Source organism: Podarcis filfolensis (assembly GCF_964270895.1).
Source record: "Podarcis filfolensis genome assembly, chromosome: 1".
NCBI classification, from domain to species: domain Eukaryota; kingdom Metazoa; phylum Chordata; class Lepidosauria; order Squamata; family Lacertidae; genus Podarcis; species Podarcis filfolensis.
The window spans coordinates 91,016,162-91,039,600 of NC_139604.1; the positions used below are offsets into that span (position 1 = coordinate 91,016,162).

The 23,439-nt window shown below is 43.5% G+C and overlaps 1 protein-coding gene across 2 annotated transcripts in view; it reads right to left on the bottom strand.

Moving 5' to 3' along the window:
- DPF3 (double PHD fingers 3) overlaps positions 1–23,439 on the bottom strand; it is a 183,700-nt gene that overhangs the window by 82,285 nt on the left and 77,976 nt on the right. For both annotated transcript variants that reach the window (XR_014546480.1, XM_083607328.1), the window contains exons 2-3: positions 16,617–16,777; positions 5,857–5,964 (exon numbers count right to left, since the gene is read on the bottom strand). Coding sequence is in view for 1 of the 2 variants with exons in the window: in XM_083607328.1 (XP_083463454.1) it covers positions 5,857–5,964; positions 16,617–16,777 (269 nt within the window). In the remaining variant the exon portion in view is untranslated. The remainder of the gene's footprint in view (positions 1–5,856; positions 5,965–16,616; positions 16,778–23,439) is intronic.

The window sequence follows — 23,439 nt, forward strand, 5'->3', positions numbered from 1 at the left end:
AGGGTACCTCCAGATGGGTGATCCCTTGCACTACCCAATCATTGCTCTTCCACTGAAAGTTATTACTGGAATTGCAACCAACTATTCAATCCATTGAAGGTAATGCACTTTTTCTACGGGTGCATACCACTCTAATCCCCCCCCCTCATAAAATGATATGTGGATCATGTTAAATAAATAAATAAATAAATAAATGCTGTCCACAATAGTGAGCATGACAGAACAGCAGTGATGGAGATAGCAATTCATCTGAGCTGTCTTGTTTTTTAAGCCCCCCCTCCCCACTCAATCTTTCCATTCTTGCTCTAGTGCTTGATTGATAAGATACATCTGCTGAAATATTCCCTCTTCTACAAAACTATGAAAGGGAGAGAGAACTCTTTTGCATCTGGCCAGCCTAGTTTGAGAGCATGGATGCCAAGGGAGCCTCTCAGCTGGGATTCAGAAGGGGGAAGAGCCTCTGAAGGCTAGATCTAGGCATGCGCACAAGCAAAAGTATCACTAGTGATGCTTGGTGGAAATGAAAGAAAGAAGTATGCCCAGCGCTTGTTGGGATTAACCCTCAACCTTTTCAAGGCTATTTAAAGTTGTCTAGGATCTTATACACACTCATACATACAATAGAACACACCTTCTAACACCTGATAAAAAGAGGGAAGGTTATTAGTTGGGGAGAGTTGTGTTTTTTCAAGCTGTCTCTGCGATAACAAAAACCTTGGCAGCCCTTCTTTGCTTCCCAAGTCTCCTCCTGAGTCAACAAGCCATTGAAAAGACCTTTTGCCTAGTAAAACAAATGTGATTACAGAAGCCGAGCTGAACACAGGAATGCAAATAGAGATCTGCATGTAAGCAGGGCTAACCTTACACACACATAAACCCAGATGCCATATTACACTCACTGACAAGAAAGAAAGAAAAATTGAGATCGCCCTCTCCTTTCCCCCCCCACCCCAAAATGGTGTGTTGGTGAAAATGCTAATCCTGTAAACAGTTAAGGACAGTAACACGGAATGAAGGACATCAGTTAGGCAGTTGAAACCACGTACAAAGTATTTTGCTTCCTCAGATTAGAATCCCCCTCTGCTGAAGGCCACCTGCTATCTCTCAGGAATGAACTAAGCCATGGGCAGTTCAAACTCCACAGTGACGCATGAAGGCCTCGGAAAGGGGAGAGGGACAGTCAAGCAACTCTTGGTCTCTCCCAAGAGAAATGCCTGGTCTTTAGCTCTCCCTGGTTCCAGCATCTATGTTCAGCACTGCTTCTTAATAAGAAACAGGTGCTGGTTCTTTTCTAGCATTATTCGGTTAGTGAATGTTATCCTCTTTCTTCCTCCTCCGCCCTTTTAGAATAGAATTGCGGCGAAAAGTGCAACGATACGTTCTATTCTAATTTCTAAAATCAAAAACCCCTCTTCAAAACGTTTGAACAAACACAGGGGGAACTAGAAGGGAAGAGGAGGAAATAGCCTGCCTGAAAGATGGGGGGGGGGAGCTGAAGAGAAGAAAGGCCTTCAAACCAGAATTTATGTATGTTTTGTTTGAGCAGCAAAAAGCAGGGAAAACAGAGCTCAAAAACCCACTTCTCCAAGCACACCCAAGAAAAAGTTAACTGGATAGCTGGGAGGAGTGAAGTTGGCTCACAGCTTAGGATACAGTGAGGTGGCAGGGGGGTGGGGTGGGGAGGGACTGAGAGAAATATCTAAAAGGAGGAAGACAAGCCTAAATATAGTACCTTGTGCCACTGGTCACTTTACATAAAGACCACACAGGCCACATTGTCTTTTTTTTTAAGGTCAAAAAGGTTCGAGAAAAAATCAATACTCCTTTGAGGGTCCTAAATAAATCACACGTTCATATTGCCAGGCACTGTAAATCAATAGATATTCAATGGCTGCACATGCACTTGAGACTTTAATAGAGCACAGGCATGCCGGAATGTTGTGCAATGGCCTGTGCAAAGGAATCACATTCAGTCCATGCCCCTCAGGACACAGTCTGCGTTCCACCACAGAGGCGGAGGGCTGGCTCATCATGCCCATCATGTTGTCTTTTTGTGCTTTCCCACCTCTCTAAATTGGAGGTGGGAGAGCTGGGGCATTCCGAGTAAACGCATATCTGTAAACCTCTTTGAGGAAAGCACTCCAGAATTTGGGGGGGGCACCACTGAGAAGGCCCTCTCTGTGGTAGGCATTTGGCTCACAATTTTTGATGAGTGCACCCAAGGAGGCTCCCCACCGAAGGTCTTCAAGTATGGGTAGGTACATATGGAGGTAGGTTGTCTGTCAAATATCCTGGTCCTAAGTTCTAAGGAGCATTTAATGGTCAAACGCAGACCAAGTTGCTTTCACATATGATCCCTCATAAATTCATTCTGCCTCATTCCCACATTCATCTGTGGTTTTATTTTAAAAATTCATATTTAAAGACAGACTGAAATAAAATATTTTGAAAGCATTCCATGTCAAAATACATGTTGCAACATTCAAAGGAGCATACTGTAAAATCTGATGGATAGCTATGTTCCAATCTGCACATTACTCCAGAAACTGTGGATCTAGCCAGTTCATACTGGAGTACAAAAAAATCAATGAATTCCTAAAACATCCCCACTTGACCCAGGCCCAGAAGCTAGTTGAGAGACTCCTTTTCCAAATACCTGGTTTGTTGTTGTTCTTTAGCCATCTAACTAAGGTGGAAATCCACACACACCTATCTGGGAATAACTCAGAGGAACCTCCTTCTGAGTAGATGTGTATAGGATTGAAATCTTAGTGGCTATCATCACATGTTCAGCGCCAAATCCAATAAGTGGAAGATGCATTATGTGGAGTGGTAACGCTATGTGAGGTTGCCTGGATTAGTTTTTCCTTTTGTGTCTGCCAGTATGGGGTTGAGGGATAGTAGCAATGTTCAGCAAGCCATCTGTCTGGTCAAAGAAAAGGAGGCTTGGTTTGGTGTTCAGAGCTCTGGCATATATACTCAGATTGTGTCCTTGGCCAAGTCATCCACCCACAGAAGAGGCTGCCTGTCGTATCTTTGCAAGATTTACTGCTCTGGACTTGCCTGTTTCCAATCAAGAGGCAAGCCCAGATTAGTGACTCATGCAGAAACAAAGCTTTATGGAGTCTTCTGAGGAGAAATAATTCTTGCTTTTACATACTCTCCACATAAACTTCTTCAGATGGAAAATTTGAATTTAAATTCAGAAGAACATATGCTTCAATTACTAAAAGTTTAGGAAACGCTCTCCTTGCATCTAAAAAGGGCTATGAATTGCAGATTAGCTGACTTTTTGGACCTGCAGCTAACACCTTTAATCTTGCAAAAGCTTGCAACGTCCTCTTGGAGAGTGAGGAGGGCAATAGGGAAACTCCCTTGGGACAATTCCTCCCCTCTGCTCCCCCCCAGCTTTGTGGATTCTCTGATATTCTTTCCCACAAGGTTATCAAAAAAGCTGAGCATGCTGCAGAAAATTTACTGTGGGTTGTTGTGGTATGCTACCACAATGTTCTTCTGACACATTCTCCCCTCCAAAAACCTTTCCTTGATTTTTCACAGATAACTATTTGTAATTCCTAAATACTTTCTAGAACACAATGTGACTAAATCACTATTTCAAGCTGATACTGCAGATGAACGTAGACATTGTTTCTGCCATAATAAATAAATGTTTAATATGACTCTGTTGGGTTTTCTTTTCAGACAAGAATTGACATCACCAGACTCTTGATCATGTTATCTTACAGCATCAGAGTGAACAACCCTCCCAGGATACCATAGTCAAAGGGCACTCGAAAACAGCTACTTAGCATTTGATCACAGTAGATAAAAGAGTCCATAATTACTGTTAAATGAGTACGTACAGACAGACACATAAATTAAATTGTGCGGTGCTGGACAATGACATTTGGTTTCAGAGAGATTTCCCATTTTCTACTGTATGGCTGGAGGGAGGAGTTGTGGAAACATGCTAATGTGAAAAAAGGCTTTTGGGTTTATTCATTAAATACTTCATTTTTTTGTGGCTGAGACATGACTAAGTGTTTGATATTTATGCTATACGTACAGTGTTGAGCATGCTATAGATAGATTAGATATTAGGATTGCTGCGGTTAGATTTATTACACATCTCAGTTAGTATCCTAGACAGACTTTAGTTTGGTTTCCATTATTGACCATCTGGCTACTTTCTGTGATGAAGGCAAATGTGATTAAGCCAAATTAAGATCCAAATATGCCCAATTTTGCAATGGTTCAAACAGAGAAGACCTATTCTTTACCACTGGGTCTTCTCTCTCTGGTGAATAAAACTGAATCTGAACAAATGAGAAAACACACACACACACACACACACACCCCAATACACACACCAGTTTAGTTCTATGTGTTTTGCAATAGGGATTGGAGTCTTCCTGTTTGCCCAGAAGAGGCTGCCACTTTTGTGAGATTTTATCAAGAGTAAATCCTGCAAGTAAAGATACAATTAGACATCCAGGTGCTCCTCCTCTCCAAAACTGAACAGTATGAGAACACCCTCCTTCTGATGAATATTTAACCACTAGAAACTGCTAGTGCTTTAACTGCTAACAATAAAGAAGCACAAGGATTTTCCCTTCTTCATTTCTTAATAGCTTGGCAATGAGGAGGAAATCAGAAAACAGCAAAGCTGGAAATATAAAGGAACGCATACATACGCATTTATATTGTTTTATTTACTTAAGTATTTGTTTGAAGCATTTTTATATCATTTACAAATGTCAACACTAGGACGGTACTTGTCCTCAGGTTTACAATCTACATTCAAGGTGTGTCACTGTCATGGATTGCCTTCAGTTCAGTGAAAAATACAGTTCCCATGATTCCTTGTGAGACCCCATGCATATACCGGTAATCACACACACACATTATTGAAGGGTTTCCTACACATTGCATTGCAAGAGCTGCATGACTACTTTTTTCAGGTGGCTGTGATTATCTGTTGAACTATGTAGGAAACTACAACACACAAAAATATTTTCCCGTATGGAATTGCACCCACAGTTGTTTCACAGACAACCATGCTATGGCTGTATTGGATGAATGGCGCCTTAGCAAATATTTATTCGGATATGCCATCATGAGGCATAACACTCAGGAGATAACATTGCCCTCCCAAACGTCAAGTGTTAAAATTGAGAAAAACACTTGGCCCCAACATAAATACTGCAGTTCCCCATAGTAGTGTTATTATTATTATTATTATTATTATTATTATTATTATTATTATTCTACCCCGCCCATCTGGCTGGGTTTCCCCAGCCACTCTGGGCGGCTTCCAACAAAAGATTAAAATACATTAAAACATCAGTCATTAAAAACTTCCCTAAACAGGGGCTGCCTTCAGAAGTCTTCTAGTTGTTTATTTCTTTGACATCTGATGGGAGGGCGTTCCACAGGGCAGGCGCCACTACCAAGAAGACCCTCTGCCTGGTTCCCTGTAACCTCACTTCTCACAGCGAGGGAACCGCCAGAAGGCCCTCAGAGCTGAACCTCAAGTGTCCGGGCAGAACACTGGGGGTGGAGAGGCTCCTTCAGGTATGCTGGGCGGAGGCCGTTTAGGGCTTTAAAGGTCAGCACCAACACTTTGGATTGTGCTCAGAAACGTACTGGGAGCCAATGTTGGTCTTTCAAGACCGGTATAAATTACAGCCGCACTTAAATTCAGAATGAATGGGTGTTTCCGTTTAAAAAACACAATGGATTTTAGCAAAATTCTCTGCTTGCAAACAGGAGATAGGCAAAGACAGAAAGGAAAGTTCAAAAGCTCTGAGGTTGTGCCTGCCAGAGTCATGAAGTTACATCGAGAGGAGTACCTACCAGGTTTAATCTCCAGTAACTTCAGCCTGGAGTCTTCAGGAGGATGCAAACGTCTCTTTTTGCGCCAACAACGAGCAGGATACGTGTAGAGCTGACCTGGTGCTAATCCTGAGGGTTAGAAGGAAACGAAAACAACAATTAAAACACACACAATTTTGTTTCACTGTCAAATCATCATTAGCCTTGCTAGAATCTCAACGTTTCTTCACCTCTGGAATTATACTTCATTACATCTTGTCTTGGAAGGGTTTTTAGCACCTCTTCAAAATTATAGCCAACTAGAGCCTTGCAAAACTGCTTAGCATCTTTCCATAGCTGGATGTCACTGGATGTAGCAAGTGTAATGCTAGATGCCCCAGCACCAGGAGTGGTCCCAAAATCATGCGGCCTATTAACCATGCTAGCGATGGGTCCACAGCATCCCTAACACCACTCAGCTGCACAATGGTATGAATCCAGAACAGCTCAAAGCAGGTTGATTTGCAGCATGCACATTTGAATGCAAATCTCATGTAGACACAGGGTGTGTTCACATTACTGCCTTGGAGTGTAGTGATTTTTCCCCCTGGTGTGTTTCACAGCTCTCCCCACCCCGCCACCTGTTCACATCAACATACCTTCCTTAGTGTTTGATTTGTTTTTGTGTGTGTGTACACACCAGGGAACATTGATAGGCAGAGATGTCTTTACCCTACGCAAAGGTGCTCACACCTTGGCTAGAGATGAATTACGGACAGCTTAAGGACTGCAACTGATGTGCAGTTGGTTTGATAAACAATGCATCAAATTTTATAACAACGTACAGCATACATATGCATTTTGGATAACGCCTTGTGAACACTGATTAAAAACCCAGCACTGGAAACGCAGTGAGTGTACAGCGAATGGGAGTGTGAACAAAGTCTAAGCTTGCTAAAGAAAGCTAGCAGAGTTTATTTCTGAGTAGGCATGAGAAGACAGTCTTCTTACTGTAAGATTTACTTGGGAGAACATTGGCAAGCAGCAGTTGCGACATGCTAAGTGGCACCTGAGGAGGCTTGCCCGGGGCGCATGATGTCAAGATGGGCTCACGGATGTGAATTTCTGAAGTTTAATGCAGACACAGCTTAGGTTTTGTTTTCCTCTGCAGGAGAAACGAGTTTGTTGCTGCATTTTGCAGAATCCAGAGTTACAGCATGACAACTCCAAAAAAGAATCCCGACAAGTTTGTAGACTGCGCATTGAAAATTGGTTAGTTTGCTGCAAGTATGCCCAATAGGTATTAGAAATTCATAACAACCAAGAGAAAATGGTAATATGTAAAAAGGTAGCCTTTTAGCAAACTAACCTTGTGTACTGATCTAGAACACTGTATACTAACAATAGTGTGACAAACAGTTCACAAAATTGGGGTGGCAAGAAAAAAATCTTACATTTAAAATAAATCAATGAAGAGACATAATATATATATAGTATTATAATATAGTCTAGACTTTATGTTCTTCTGCTTTTGGCCAGTACAAAAGACAAATGAGTCCTGCAGGGCACTGAAGAAGAACATGTTAATTGTAGCATGAGCTGCAATAGGTCAAAGATTGCAAGAGCTGATAAGTACAGATGGGTGGAGGTGCATGGGAGCAAAAACTAGGTTAACAAGGTAAGATTTAACGATTTCCCCAAAAAAGTATGGAACCTAGCAGGGTTCTGCGTTTGCTGAAACATCAAAGCACAAAAGCAGCTATCACGTGGGGTACAATTACTTTTTATAGCCCTTATTTAGACCAAGAGATACAGTAGCAAAATTGTAAGCCCACTCTAATTGGGCACCTTCTCAGTCTAATTCTCTTCTAAGCCTTTCTGTTTAAGCATGGCAATCTTAAGGTCAGAGACAGAACCCCCCGGGGAGCCTGAAAAGTGCTCCACTTGGACATTTCCATTTCTAATACCCTATTATTCATGTCCATTCATTTTCTCACTTAGAGGGTGAACTGCTTGGCTCGTGGGCGTGCCATAGGAGCATCGCTGACAGGCACTGAAGAATGCTCTAGTGAATGTGGCTTTGATAATATGGTTGATGCTCTTGGGGGTCATAGTCCCAGCAGTAGATGAAAGGACAGAGCTGGTACTGGCGGGATTTTGTGGTTTTCCTTTCTTTCTTTTTGCAGGAGTTAGTTCTTAGATCTGTCTCTGTCGGGTGACCCACACAGGGCTAAATTTATAATTAAGCAAGAGGAACCAGCTCTTTTGGCCTGAAGGCAACCTTTGCTTGCATCCTACCTTTGGGTATCATTTCAGAAAGGAGGAGTGGAATGAACTACTATGGGTTTTGATAGCACCTTTCACAATAAAGATTTCACGGCAGACTTTACCGGATCAACACATTAAAATATTTCCAACTTAAAATATTTAATAGGCTGGGGGCAGGGGGTTGGAAAGCTATTTTCCTGGCATGTAAATAGTAATGCTGTAGTATCAAGCAAATTTTCCTGGTTCTAAAAATGTTGTCTCTGGAGTCTTTACCCAACTCAGCTCCGACTGTGAGGAGGGGGCTTAGGTTGATTTGCTTTAAAATGCAGGCCACACAAATTTCTCTTCCATTCCTACATGGCATCTCAGGTCAAAACCACATAGGATTTATATTTTAGCAGCAGAATGTTGAATTTAGCTTGGAAATAACCTGTATAATAAATCTTGCTACAACGTTGGCTGTTTCCGAGCACAATTCAAAGTGCTTGATCCAGATAAGACTGAAGAACTGTTAGTGGGTGATTCCCTAAACAGGATGGATGGGAGATTGCCTGCTGTTGATGGGGTTATACTCCCTCTGAAGGAGCGGGTACACAGCTTGGGGTACATCAGGATCCTCTGCTGTCACTTGAGGCTCAGGTGTCCTCTGCAGTGTGCAGTTGCCTTCCATCAGCTTTGGCTGGTGGCCCAGCTGCACCCCTATCTGGACAAGGATAGCCTAACTTCTGTTATCTATGCTCTGGTAACCTCTAGGTTAGATTACTGCAATGTGTTATACATAGGGCTGCCTCTGAAGATAGATCAAAAACTTCAGCGGGTGCAGAATTTGGCAAGATGGTTTGAGCATATAACACCGATCCTGGCCTGACTGCACTGGCTGCCAATTACTTTCCAGACCCAATTCAAAGTGCTGGTTTTTGACCTATAAAGCTGTAAATGACTCAGGACCACAATCCCTCAAGGACCGCCTCGCCCCACATGAACCAACCCAGACCCTGTGATCACCATCTGAGGCTCTTCTTCGTGTGCCTCCTCCATGAGAGGTCCAGAAAGGGCCTTTTTCCTGCAGTGAAATGCTCGTTTCCCATTTGTGGAATGCTCTCCCCAGGGATGCTCACCTGGCACCTTCATTGCACATCTTTAGGCACCAGGTGAAAACATTCCTCTTCTTTCAGGCCTTTGGCTAATTAAACAACCTATGGCTTTTAAACTAGGAGAGGGGTTGCTGTTTTGTTTGTTGTTGTGTTACTTTTTTTGTTTTTATTCTGAAAATCACCCTGTATAAACCACCCTGTGATCCTCAGATGAAGGGTGGTGTAAGGTAAAGGGACCCCTGACCATTAGGTCCAGTCATGGTCGACTCTGGGGTTGCAGCACTCATCTATTATTGGCCGAGGGAGCCGGCGTACAGCTTCCAGGTCATGTGGCCAGCATGACTAAGCTGCTTCTGGAGAACCAGAGCAGCGCACAGAAACGCTGTTTACCTTCCCGCCGGAGCGGTACCTATTTATCTACTTGCACTTCATGCTTTCAAACTGCTAGGTTAGCAGGAGCAGGGACTGAGCAACGGGAGCTCACCCCGTCGCGGGGATTTGAACCGCCAACCTTCTGATCGGCAAGTCCTAGGCTCTGTGGTTTAACCCACAAGGCCACCCGTGTTCCATGAAGGGTGGTAAAAAATTAAATAAATAAATATCACCTATAAAGCCCTATATGGCTTAGGTCCAGGTGATCTGAAGAACCGTATTGTCCCATATGAACCTGCCTGGGCTCTGAAATCACTGGGGGAATGATCATAGCTGCTCAGTAAAGCATAGGACTAGGCTCTTAGTTTTGCTGCCATTAGTGAGAAAGAAATTGGTTTTTTCATGGCATTTAAGATCCTGGTACTTTCCTAAACATTAGGCTATATAACAGAAACTCATACAAGAGTTTCTGTGGGAATATTAGATTCTATTATCTCAGAACGATTTCCTAACTGGGCATAGCCACCACACATGCATATACAGCCCACCACTGAATAAGATTTGACTGTACTAGCCAACTTTGCTTTAAAAAAAAATCCCTTTCCATTCACTGAGGAAAAGTTAGTGCTAAACAATGCCATCATGAAGAATCAAATTTATTGAGAGAGGTTCACCACACACACCTGCACACAACTCTGTGGTGATCTCCCCACCATCATCAAGCTGTTGCAGACTGTGAATATTAGATAGCATGGCTGTCAAGATTGCTATATGTGAAATAGTTGCAAAAACACACATAAAATATTGTGGAGATTATTTCAGCATGTTGGACGCTGCCGGTAGTGATTCACAATTAATGTGACCATGCTAAATAGCTGCAATGTGAAAGAATGACCTAGATATGGGAACCAAGTAAAACAAACGGAACTATTGGCAAGTTTCTAAAGAAATATGTATTTTCCAATATGCACAATGATAACGAGCGTGATGATTTTTTTAACCCTTAATAAATCTCTCTCTGTCTCTCTCTCTCTCAAAAGTTCACCATAAGCAAATGGAGACGGGGTGTCAAATTTTGCAAATCTAACTGTAGCTTTCATTCTGAGGCATCCACACTTCCTGACAAGAGAGCTTTGCATGCAATTAGGCTGGCCCACCCTTCCTCCTCTCAAGGCTGAGAAACTCTGGAGTGATTCACAAACAGGTTAGAAATCGCAACCTCTCTGGAATCAACTGTATCAAGCTACTGCAAGTGAGCTTTAAACTTCTACCCTAGGGTAAGGAGGCTATTTAATAAATCATAAGAAGAATAAAAAAAATATTTTGTTCTCCATCTGGGGATTCTTCAAAGGTGAGGAACTCCACCAACTGTATGTCCTCTCTGGTCTGCACAGGCTAAAAAAAAAAATCTAAGAACATTTCTATAAGAAAGGAAATGGGCTGCGGTGAACTGAACTACACTGGTTTCCCTTGAATACTAGGAAGAGAAGTGGTTGCAGAACATGGTCTTCAGGTCCACAGTCAGAGGCATCTTGCGCTCCCATCTGGTGGGTGGGAACTAAGCTGCTAGGAGTTCTGCCCCATATTTATCAACCTGTGCTTTGTCACAAATTTCCTTGTATTATTGGGACAATAGTCAGTAACTGACCCAGTTCATATGCTCCTTGCCAGCAACATGACACATTATAATTATTCAACCATGGGCCCCTTCTATAATGTTTTGTGGGCATGGTTTAAAAACAAAAAAACTGGAGATCCACAGTTGACTATGTTCGCTTGGTATGTTTACCACATAGTTACAGAAGACATTCAGACTCTACAGAAAATATGTGGTCAACCCACAGAGGAAATGCAAGGACTCGCCTTTTTGCTATGACTTCTGAAGGGCCCTATCACAGCTTTGAGAATATTCACTTAAGCCCATAAGCATGAAGTCTGTTGAGGGGGGAGGGGGGAATCCCACTTTATATCATCTAAAAATTGTATGAAAAGAGAGCTCAAGAATGCTATGCTATTTTAATCTGCATTAAGTCCTAAGGCTCTTCCAGACTACTTTAATTGCAGGGATTACAAATGTTGTTTCTTCATCACAACTATATTCCTAAATTGAGTTCAGTGGTGTTTGCGGGCGAGAGAGAAATCCCTACCATTCCCCTGGGGAGTTTCTATAAATTCATAGCTGAATGACTCAACAACCCGCTGTGGCAAAGAAGGAGCAAGGGAAGAATGCACTTGCCACCTAGATGCACCATTAGATGATGCTGTGCTTGACTGGGAGAGCAGTAGTGTACAGACTTGCATGTGAGACTTTGGAGGAAACTCAAGCCTTTTTTCAGGAACCAACCAAAAGTGATCCAGAAGTTCTGATCAAGCAGCAGAACTTCCCCACTGTGCTTCCTTCCAAGTAAATTCACCCTCCCTCTTGGGTATTTGTAGAGTGGGGGTGGACACTTACCAGAATCCATGCGATATCTATGCATTTACCCCAGTGGGGCAAATGGCAGCTACAATGCAATGTCACACCAAGTTTTACCACTGGGCTGATAAATTTAAGACCTGCACTGCTTTACACTGCAACTAGGTGACCACATTACTAAGAGCTCCCCAGACAATTTTTAAATATATATATATTTATATATAACTTAGAAAACTAGCATGTAGCCAAGGCTCATCTTTGAATCTAGTTTTCGATGGGCAGTGGTTTTTATTTGTGTGTTTGGAAGAGTATTCAGCCACGTAAGCCAGCACTTGCAGCCTGAAGTGGTACAGGCCAGAAACAAGCTCACCATCTCATTGAAAACATGGTCGCAGTACCTCTTAATATATAGAAAAGGTGAGATGTTAACAGGGACAAAGAGGAACATGATCCAGCACACAGCACCAAGTCAGATCCACCAGTTTTTCACAGTACAGTGGTGCCTCGGTTTATGACCTTAATCCGTTCCGGAAGTCCCTTCTTAAACCGAAACAGTTCTTAAACTGAGGCACGCTTCCCTAATGAGGCCTCCTGCCACCGGTGTCCTTTCACCATTCGGATTCCGTTCTTAGACCGAGGTCAAGTTCTCAAACTGGGATACTATTTCCGGTTTTGCAGAATTTACCAACTGAATCGTTCTTAAACAGGACTGTTCTTAAACCAAGGTAACACTGTATGCATGTCTATAATAGATTCTGCAAAAATATTTTTGTGTAGATATACAGTGGTACCTTGGTTCTTGAACTGAATTCATTCCCGGAGTCCGTTCGACTCCTGAAACCATTCAAAAACAAAACCGCGGCTGCCGATTGGCTGCAGGAGCTTCCAACGGAAGCCACGTTGGACGTTCGGCTTCCAAAAAAAGTTCGCAAACTGGTTTGCGACGTTCAGGAGCCGATTTGTTCGGGAGCCAAGCCGTTTGGGAACCAAGGCACCACTGTACCCTTAATGGCATCTTCAGAGAGTGGAACTCTTCATACTACTGTGATAGATATGGGGAAATTACATTCCCTACATACCTTCCTCCTGCAGAATAATTAAGACAGAGGAATCCAGTCCTTTATTCAATCTGACAACTACAGGGTCACAAGTAATGTCAAGGCAGCTACTTTTAAAATATAAGTTAATTTACCCTGCTTTTGTTCCATATGACCTACTTGTTTTATTAAATACTAAGGAAATGTTGATAGTGGCAACAGTGGCTCATTCCAGAGATGAATGGAAGCTCATACTCATACTTGCTCGAGAGCAGCCTTCCCCAGCCTGGTACCCTCCAGAGGTTTTGGACTACAACTCCCATGAGTCCCAGCTAGCATGCTGGTTACAACACATCCGGCGGGGCGCTGCCACTGCTCTGTCCTACCCCATTTGCCACAACAAAACACCCATAGGGCACCTGGCTGGAGAAGTCAGCTCTGGGGAAAACATTTGTTTAGGACTGGCCTCTGAGTGCCACCTGTGATTGAAGGAACACCAGGCACTCTTTAGAGGAAGCTTATATGTTTCAGGCGATGTGGAAACCAACAGCTGATTCATTCACTATGAGCTTTCCCACTTGATTAGCTCAAAGTGACACATGAAGTGGAATGAAATGGGCAAAAAGGCATTGCAAAGTTTCTCCCTCCACCTCTTCTCTCTTCTTCAGGGTTGTGAGATCAAAAGTTCAAAAATACCTGTCACTGCAGAGACAGAGTTTCAGTTCTCTTCAGTGTTGTATTGCATCTAAAACCCGAAATAAGGGGCTCATATTAAGTGCTATAAGGATATCACTCCGGAACAAAGACAACATCCCTTGTGAAAAGACTGGCTGTCTTTAAAATAAGGGGCATTTGGCAATCTCCTTCTCACTTTGAAAGTGCCATTTATATAGCTTTGCACCACGGAGAGTTGCATTCTTCTACAACATTATCCATCAACGAAGAATTAGGTCACTCAAACTGAGAGTGGCTGTCTTTTTAAGGTTGGGGAGGCAAAAGTTCCCTGGTCAGAACAGCAGCAGCAACTGGCAGCTTAAAAGCATTGATCTAGAGGAGGAGAATAATGGCAATGGGGGTGAGGGGGAAACGCAGATGCAGCACATGTTAAAGTAGGGTGCCAGGATACGTACCAGCCCACTTGGGGGCAAGCAGCAATTGTTCCAGTTAATGTAAATAGTCATGGCTGCAATGATGCATTGTGGGGTGGGCTTTTTTTGTTTTGTTTCTGTAGCTGAACACCTTATGCTTAACATCCTGAGAAAAAAATGTAAGGGTAGAGGGGGGGAGAGAAACAACCCCTCAATCGCCTGTCCCTGTTTCATACCAGGCATAAAGCTTTCAAACTCAAAAAGCTGATTGGGCAGATAACCCCTGGCAGCTACAGTAGAAAGAGGCACAACAGGGATGGGGAATGCCCTACATAAAAACCTGCTTTTCCTTTCCTAATTGACGAGACTGTATGCTAACAAGCAGTCCTACTACACAATCTTGTTAATCTGAAGTAACCTCGTGTTATCTTCAAAAGCAGAGCCTACTGAATTTGGAACAGGAAAGGGATGTGTTGAGCCTAGCCACTGCAATATAATTTCCCAAAAGAAGTATGGTGTTCTTTTTTTAATTCTTCTGCAAACAGAAGTTTAGAAGGCAAGTCCAGGAAGACAGTCGTTTCTTACTCTTGCAAGGATCTCCCCAGTTTTGACCTGGGCACCACATACGTGAGAATACATGCATGGTTGTTGTTTTTTATCTTCTTTGTTCTCCAGAGTTGCCTCACAATTCAGTGCCTTATAGGGCAAGCACAGAAGGTTCTAACCATTTGATTATAAAGGAAATAGCGGGACCCGCAATGAGTTATGTTGTTTATCTCATTAGTGTAGAAGAGTCATAACTCAAAGCTAAAGTGAAAGGGGGGGAGGGGGGAAGAGAGGAAAGGAGTTATGTGCAGTACTGTGTGAAATTAACCCTCAACTGTTTGCCATGAGATACAGCATTTATTAAGAGAACTGTACGAAAGTAAGGTGATGCAACAAAGGAATGATTCCCCCCCCCGTCAGATAATGAATATATTTCAAGTACATATGCTAAAGAGCAGAATGAATGGGAAAGAATTGTTCATTGGACACAGTGCTATTCAGAAGTACAGTGCGTAACACTTGAAGAAAACAATACAGTGGTACCTCAGGTTACATACACTTCAGGTTACATACACTTCAGGTTACAGACTCCTCTAACCCAAAAATAGTGCTTCAGGTTAAGAACTTTGCTTCAGGATGAGAACAGAAATCGTGCTCCGGCGGCGCAGCAGCAGCAGGAGGCCCCATTAGCTAAAGTGGTGCTTCAGGTTAAGAACAGTTTCAGGTTAAGAATGGACCTCTGGAACGAATTAAGTACTTAACCCGAGGTACCACTGTACCCAGAGCCAATCTGTGCATTCAGGTCCCTGGGACTGCGCCACTTCAGAGTGCAAGTAGCAAGAGGCTGTTTAGTAAAATTATTATAGTAGGAGATTTTATTTAGTAAAATTTGTATAGTAGAAAGAAAGCTGGGTTACAGCCCTATTCTTCGGCACCTTAGCTTTCTTCGATATGGAGTGCAGTCCCCCAGGACTCTATCGCATACTTTTTCTGAACCTGCAACAGTGGCTGGTGCCCACTGAAACTAGTGGTTGAGGACTGGGCAGTCAGAAGGTAGTGGAGCCAATGGCAGGCTGAGTTCTGCAAGGCTGCGCAAGTGCAGCAAGCAACTTCCTCCCACTCTGAAACAGCTGGTTTCGATTTTTTAAATGGAGGGGTGTGTCAAGAATTCTATGTAAGGTCTAGTTTGGTCCTTGCGTTACTATTAACATGTTAAACTTTTATGGTATGTGCAAGAAGGGAACAAGGCACTCCCTATCGCTTTCTGAAACGGGCAATGGTAAAGTCACTTTAAAATTGCAAGCACGCCACTAATGCATTTTACCTTCTGAGAAATAAGGTTCATTATTCTCAAGTGTATCAGTAACAACGTACGGATGCCTTTCCCTCGCAACTCTTACTTAAAACCATTTCCCATTCACTTTCCATTGCACTTATGCAATGAAGATCAATAGAAATAAAGGGGCTGAGATGATGCTGCATCCGAAGGAAACAACATGTCAAGCAATCCTCTCTAGTGACAGTGAATGGGGGCGAAGGAATAATTAGGACTTCCTCAGTGGAGGCTGGTCTAGTAAGGGAAACGGGACAATGCCCCACCAACCTCAGCCAGCCCCCTCCTGCCTCCCAGCCTTCTTAGTTACAGATAGTCCAGGAGGTAGACCTGCCTGTCATCTTCCTCCTTCTAAGTCTCAACTTTGCATTTGTAGAACCCAACAGGGAGGAGAATGGAGACCAAACAGGCATTAGCTGGCTCTGCCTGTCATTGGCTGTGGCTCCACCAGCTGTTGGGCTCCCCGCCTTCCGCCCCACCAGTCCCAATAAGCACCAGTCTCCACTGGGTTTACTCATCTTCTGCAGTTAACAAAAGGAACCCCTTTCAAGCATATCCTTTCAGGCAGGCCCTCCTGCGTGTGACTTCTCAAAGTTCCTGGTAGCAGAACTCTGTGCGTCCTCCATGCCACTGATAAACAATGTGTACCTGGTCCCCGGTGCCTCTTTTCCATCCAGATGTAACAGTTATTCTGAGCTACACCTGTCTGCGAGTCCAGGAAAGGAAGACGGACGCTGCGTTCAGCACATAGCCGGGAATTGTAGCTGCGACAGTGTTCAATGGCTTCTTTGTAGAACTGGTCCCCAAGTCTGCAGAGGAGGAAGGAGAAGCAGAGGATGAAGCAGTGGACATCCACCTTCCCCGGGATCAAAACAAAGCAAAGAGGGGAAGGGGCATATAAACGTGTTAGGCAAAGATCAGTGCAATTACAGGATAATGAAATTATTGAAAAGCATTGAAAGCACACAATTAACTGAAGTTTTCCACACCTTCCCACCCCTCCCGGGCCTATTATTCATAAAGGGAGGAAGCTAGTGAGGCCCTAACTTGGATTGGTGGCTTTTTGTGGGTACACTCTGCAACATGACATTGACACAATAATAGCACGTTAGTTGTGGATTTACACTGGGCTGTCCACACATCATTCTGTTCTGTTAGTTGTTTGGTGGTGTGTCTCCAATATTACCACATTATTGCCATCTAGACAGGGACTTTTGTGCTATAGGGCAACAGAAGCAGGACCAAAAAAACACCAGCAATATTTGTGGTATAAACAGTTATGGGTTTCAGCAGGCAACTAAGCCACATGCACTGATTGGACTGATAAAGCAATATGTCTGCCCCAACCTTTTTGCAAGTGGGAGCAGGAACCAAAGCAAGATCATGTACAAAAGCCCCAATACCATCATGAGCACGAATAACCATGAATGCACAAGAAAAAGGACATCTGGAGAGGCCCACAGTTTCAAACATGACTGGATTTTCAGTTCCAACATGAACTGAGAATGCACCTAAAAACCTCTGCAATGTTAACAGAAACTCTGGGGGTCAACACTGCAGTTGCAGAAATTGCAGAAACAGTAGGCCGTGCTATGACAAGAGCCAGCATGAGAAACACACATGTTTTTCAAAAGCATGCAAGTTGGAGGTAGGCAGGTTGTCCTAATTTTAAAATGAAAAAATAATTGAGTTTAAAGCAGCATGTCTGATTCACTATTATGCCTTATTCTTGTAACAACTTTCACCTGACAGGCAATTATGTAGTTTAACAGGAAGCAAGTATACTTGCTAATGCGCTCTCATGCGCACTGAAATGGGCATCAAACGGCAAGCAAAACAGCATGTAATTTGCACTAATGGCTGTCTCAGAGAGTTATTCTCATAGAGTTATTAGCTGAGATCCTAAACATGGATTGATCCATGGATTGTGAACGCAATGGGAATTCCCTCTGAATGAACACAGTTAGCATTGGTCTGGGTGTATCTCCACATCAAAGTCTGTTTTTCTGAGACTATGGAAAACCCATCCCTGCTTAGGGCAGTTGTGTTTTGATTGATGTGTGGTGAGAACAAGATGGTTTGTACAATTTATTAGTTACAGCCAGGATGTTTACCATCCTTGCCAGTTTCAAACCGGAACTAGTATCCTTGTTAAGCGCTGTGGTGAGGTTTTGGCCTAATTGTTAAACGACTAGATAGGGAGAGAGGCTGTGCAGCATTCTTCTCCCACCCTCCAAAAATGAATTGTACGGCATTCTGATAATTAAAAAGTAAATAAAGCACAACATGGGAGAGAGGAAAATAGCTGCACAGGAAGGGAATAAAAGAACGACCGAATGCAGCTTTGAGGAGGGCTGAGCTGCTCTGATTCACTGCCCAAAAGGGACACAAGATCCTGCGGTTACAAGCCCCATGGGAGGCTATAAAGATCCTAGCCAGCAGGCATCTCCACCACTGCTCAGCGCTTCTCATCTACTTGACTGCCTCACCCTCCCTTTGCCTTCCTCACCAATGAAGCTTAAGAGAACGGGACAGGGTGTGGGGGCATATCCTGGTTGCTAAGCAACCACTGGACTGGACATACGTACCTCCCCCTGCACCACACACACAGACAGACAGACAGACAGACAGACAGACAGACACACACACACACACACACACACACACACACCATGCTTCCCACTGCCAAGAAAACTGACAGACTGAGCAACTAGATAGCAGGAAGGTTGAGAGGTGGAACGAGAGAGAGAGTGAGACAGATGAACTGGGGAGGTGGAGGTGATAGCATGGCCTCCAACATGTCTCCGATGAAAACAGTGATGTCCTATTCCATAACAACAACAACATTTTTATTATTTATACCCCAACCATCTGACTGGGTTGCCCCAGCCACTCTGGGTGACTTCCAACACACAGTGATACCTCGGGTTACATACGCTTCAGGTTACATACGCTTCAGGTTACAGATTCCACTAACCCAGAAATATTACCTCAGGTTAAGAACTTTGCTTCAGGATGAGAACAGAAATCGTGCTCTGGCGGCGCAGCGACAGCAGGAGGCCCCATTAGCTAAAGTGGTGCTTCAGATTAAGAATAGTTTCAGGTTAAGAACGGACCTCCGGAACAAATTAAGTACTTAACCCAAGTTACCACTGTATGTTAGAACATAATAAAACATTACTTCTATTCACAGAGTCTCCTAGAGGACACCCTACTACAACATTTCTCCAATGAAAATAAGGATGTCCCAAAGAAAAGAGGGACATTCTGGGATCCAATCAAAACCCAGGGCAGTTTCCGTAAATCTGGGACTGTCCCTGGAAAACAGGGACACTTGGAGGGTCTGTGATAATATGAAGAAGTTTGGTCCAAGGAAAAGAGTGTGGAGTGTGAGGCTTGGGGAAAATTTGGCAATTGCATATATAGCCATGTCTGGGTAAGTCCATGTTCCCATGCTGAACTGTGTGGTCCTCCTCCTCCAGTAGTCAGCCGCATAGCAACATATGGCATTTTATCAGAAAGCTTATATGCGGGGTGGTGCAACAACAATCCTAATCTGCTTAATAACAGGAGAAGGGCATAAATAGGCCACAGTAGCTGTTAAAAGGTGCACCCACAGAGAGAGAACCTTGTTCTCTTTTATTTCTTCCCTCGCTCTGGACTAAATTAAACCCACCGCTTTTCTTGTGGCCTGGTTCCTTCAGCAGCTGCACGGCAGATAAGAAGTTTAACCGCTGCGGCTTTTCCTGGCACCGGAGCAAAGCAGCGGGAAAGACTCAGGCGAGAGTTTATATTTACGGCTGAATTTGCCCGCCGTGCAAGCGTAAAAAGGCGCAAGAGTCTCGCCAGGGGAGAAAGAAAAAGGTAGCAGATATTTATTGGGATTCTCCAGTAGCCTGAAGGATATGGGAATGTGGGATGAGGTGGGGTGGAACCAGTACCAGCGGAGACATTTCCCTGAGGGACTGCAGGGGGCGGAGGCCTGTATGGCACCAGGAAGGGAGGGGTTGTGGCTGTGGATATGCAATCTGCAGGGAGATGCCAGCCTACTGAGAAAGCTCTTTGCACAGAAGTCCCAGGGCGACTGTCTAGACCCCTGTTTTCAATTAGAAAGTGCAGGCCGGGCAGGGGGGGGCGGGGAGACAACAACACACAAACCCAACCTGAAGTCTCACTAGAAAGAAATGAAGCTGATTAAAACTGGGTGACACGCACAGTTGTTTTATCAGACACACTCACAAAGGAACTAATCAACAATTTAACAGCACAGCGTCAAATTTCTGTGACTGTGAAAATTGGGATGCACAGAGAGAGAGAGAGAGAGAGAGAGAGAGAGAGAGAGGAGAATTTAAGAGAAAAGAGAGCATGCTGAATGAAAACAAACTATCACCCGTTGCTCAAGTTCTGTGTGTACCAAAAATTCCTCCCAAGAATGAAATATGAGCAGTGCCCATCACTTTGTATTAACAGAAACTAGGGAACAATAAACGATAGTAGCCTTTGCCAAACTAGTGCCCTCCAGATGTTTTGGGACTAAAAAAGAGTCATGCTAGCTGGGGTTGATAGAAGTTCTAGGCTTAAACATCTGCAGGGCACCAGGCTGGCAAAAGTTGAACTATTGCTACCCGTTTAAGAATCCCTGCTGCTCACCACTTTAGTTGCAAGGCTAAAAATAAAAGTAGAACTTCATACTTTAAATCTTTTTTGTTAAATTGGTGGCATCAAGGATTGTTTAAAATCTGAAAATGCCACTTTTGCTATGGTGGAGGGAAGTTATATGAAAATCAAAGGGTCCAGTTATTGCCAGCAGTTGAAAAGCCGATAGAGGTCTGAAAATAAGAAATTTTTATTTTAAAGAATTTTTTAAAAAGGTGTTTTTAAAAAAATGATGTGTCAGTTATTTGATGTTATTAAAAATGTTACTATAGCTTTAACCAGAAAATAAATGTTTTCATAGAATATAGGCTCTACTTTACCACATTTAGCTTTGTTCTCATCATTCATCTCTTGTTCTTATCATCTCTTTCTGTGTTTTAAATTGATTTTGGGGTGTGAGTGGATGCAGAAAGGAGAGAGCATGATTTTTGTGTTACTGTATATCGCCCTGAGCTTCTTTGGAGGGAGGGTGATTCATAAATATTTCAAATAAATAAATAAAAAGCATCTGCTCACATTTTGCCAACTTTGAATTTTTTTTAAGAAACTTGAAAATTTCATATATCAGTGAGACACTATTGAGGACTATACCACCTGCTTCATTTTGTCTTAAATGAAAAGAGACGGTGCAATTATCAGTATCATTACTCCAGCATAGTCAGCTTGTGAATGCTGGCAGGATAATATAAGCAAAACTGGGTGACAGAAAAACAAGAGGGAGGTAGCATGAAATTTTATTTATTTAACAAAATTTATATGCTGCTTGGGGACGTGGGTGGCGCTGTGGGTTAAACCACAGAGCCTAGGACTTGCCGATCAGAAGGTCGGCGGTTTGAATCCCCGCGACAGGGTGAGCTCCCGTTGCTCGGTTCCTGCTCCTGCCAACCTAGCAGTTCAAAAGCACGTCAAAGTGCAAGTAGATAAATAGGTACCACTCCGGCGGGAAGGTAAATGGCGTTTCCGTGCGCTGCTCTGGTTTGCCAGAAGCGATCTAGTCATGCTGGCCACATGACCCGGAACAGTGTTTCTGTGTTCTCTGGCTACCGTCATGGTGTCCTATAGCACCAGAAGCGGTTTAGTCATGCTGGCCACATGACCTGGAAAAGCTGTCTATGGACAAACATTGGCTCCTTCGGCCTGAAGCAAGATGAGCGCCACAACCCCATAGTCGCCTTTGACTGGACTTAACTGTCCAGGGGTCCTTTGTGTATTTTAGATCCCTGGAAAATTTGGGTTCTAACTTACATGGGGAGTCTCCGTGACTGGGAAGGCTGCTCACTGCATATAACTGCCTTCCACAATGACAGGAGATGAAGCTAGCACAGTCATGGATTTATATTCAGGTTTTATTTATTTATTTATTTATTTATTTGGTACTGCAAATCTCATAAATTGGAAGAAATCTTTTAGTGTGGCAGCACCCACACTTTGGAACACCCTCCCTGTTGACGTCAAGCAGGGGTCTTTTACTCTTTGCTGTGCCTGCTTAAAACATTTTTTGTATAGGCAAATTTGCCGACAGGTAGATGTTGATGTAGTGGGACGCGGGTGGCGCTGTGGGTTAAACCACAGAGCCTAGGACTTGCCGATCAGAAGGTCAGCGGTTCAATCCCCATGACGGGGTGAGCTCCCGTTGCTTGGTCCCTGCTCCTGCCAACCTTGCAGTTTGAAAGCACCTCAAAGTGCAAGTAGATAAATTACCTTCCTGCCAAAGTGGTACCTATTTATCTACTTGAATTGGCATGCTTTCAAACTGCTAGGTTGGCAGAAGCTGGGACAGAGCAATGGGAGCTCACCCCGTCGCGTGGATACACGAGGAGCCCTACAAGGATAGAAGATTCCCTGCTGCAGATAGTCGCCCTCCACAAGTTGGAGGGCAATGGAAATGGTTATGGAAGGAGATGGAACTAGCATACTCATGCTCCCTGCACCCCCTCACCTGTTTAATTAATGTTAATACCTGAAGAGAGTTTTGATGATGCTTCTAACACAAGTCTCTAATAACACCAGTTACACAAAACTGCAGATGTTAAAATGAAATTGAGAGCTTGCTAAATGCGTAGGAATAGCCTGCTAGAGTCTTCCTGCCATAACTCTAGAAAAGTCTCTATGAGCTGGTTTTGTTTTTCTTTTAATTTTCCTCTCAAATTCCTCTAGTTCTGACACCTGACGTTTGCAAATGGGCTACGCAACGATGTTAGTATTTTGGTGTGAAAGGAGCAAAGACATGAGCTGAACTCTTTGTCACGAACTTAACAAGTGACCTTAACCAAATCAAAATCTTTCAACTTCAGTACGAACAACAGGCTTAGTAGTGAACAGTGGCCAAGCAGGTGCCTGTGGGAAACCATGAAGCAGGAACCAAGCACAAGAGCAGGCCCCATCCTGTGGTTTCCAGCAACTGGTTTGCAGAAGCATTTCTGCCTCCAACCGCAGACACAGAGCATACCCACTGTAGTAAGTACAGTGGTCCCTCAGGTTAAAAACTTAATTTGTTCTGGAGGTCCGTTCTTAACCTGAAACTGTTCTTAACCTGAAGCACCTCCTGCTGCCGCTGCGCCGCCGGAACACGATTTCTGTTCTCATCCTGAGGTAAAGTTCTTAACCTGAGGTACTATTTCTGGGTTAGCGGAGTCTGTAACCTGAAGCGTCTGTAACCTGAAGCGTCTGTAACATGAGGTACCACTGTAGTCACTGACAGCCACAGTCTCCATGAATTTGACGAATCTTCTTTTAGAGTATTGCAAGTTAGTGGAGGTCATTGTGAGAAGGCTCAAGACAAGCAAGATAAATACAGTGGTACCTCTGGTTGCGA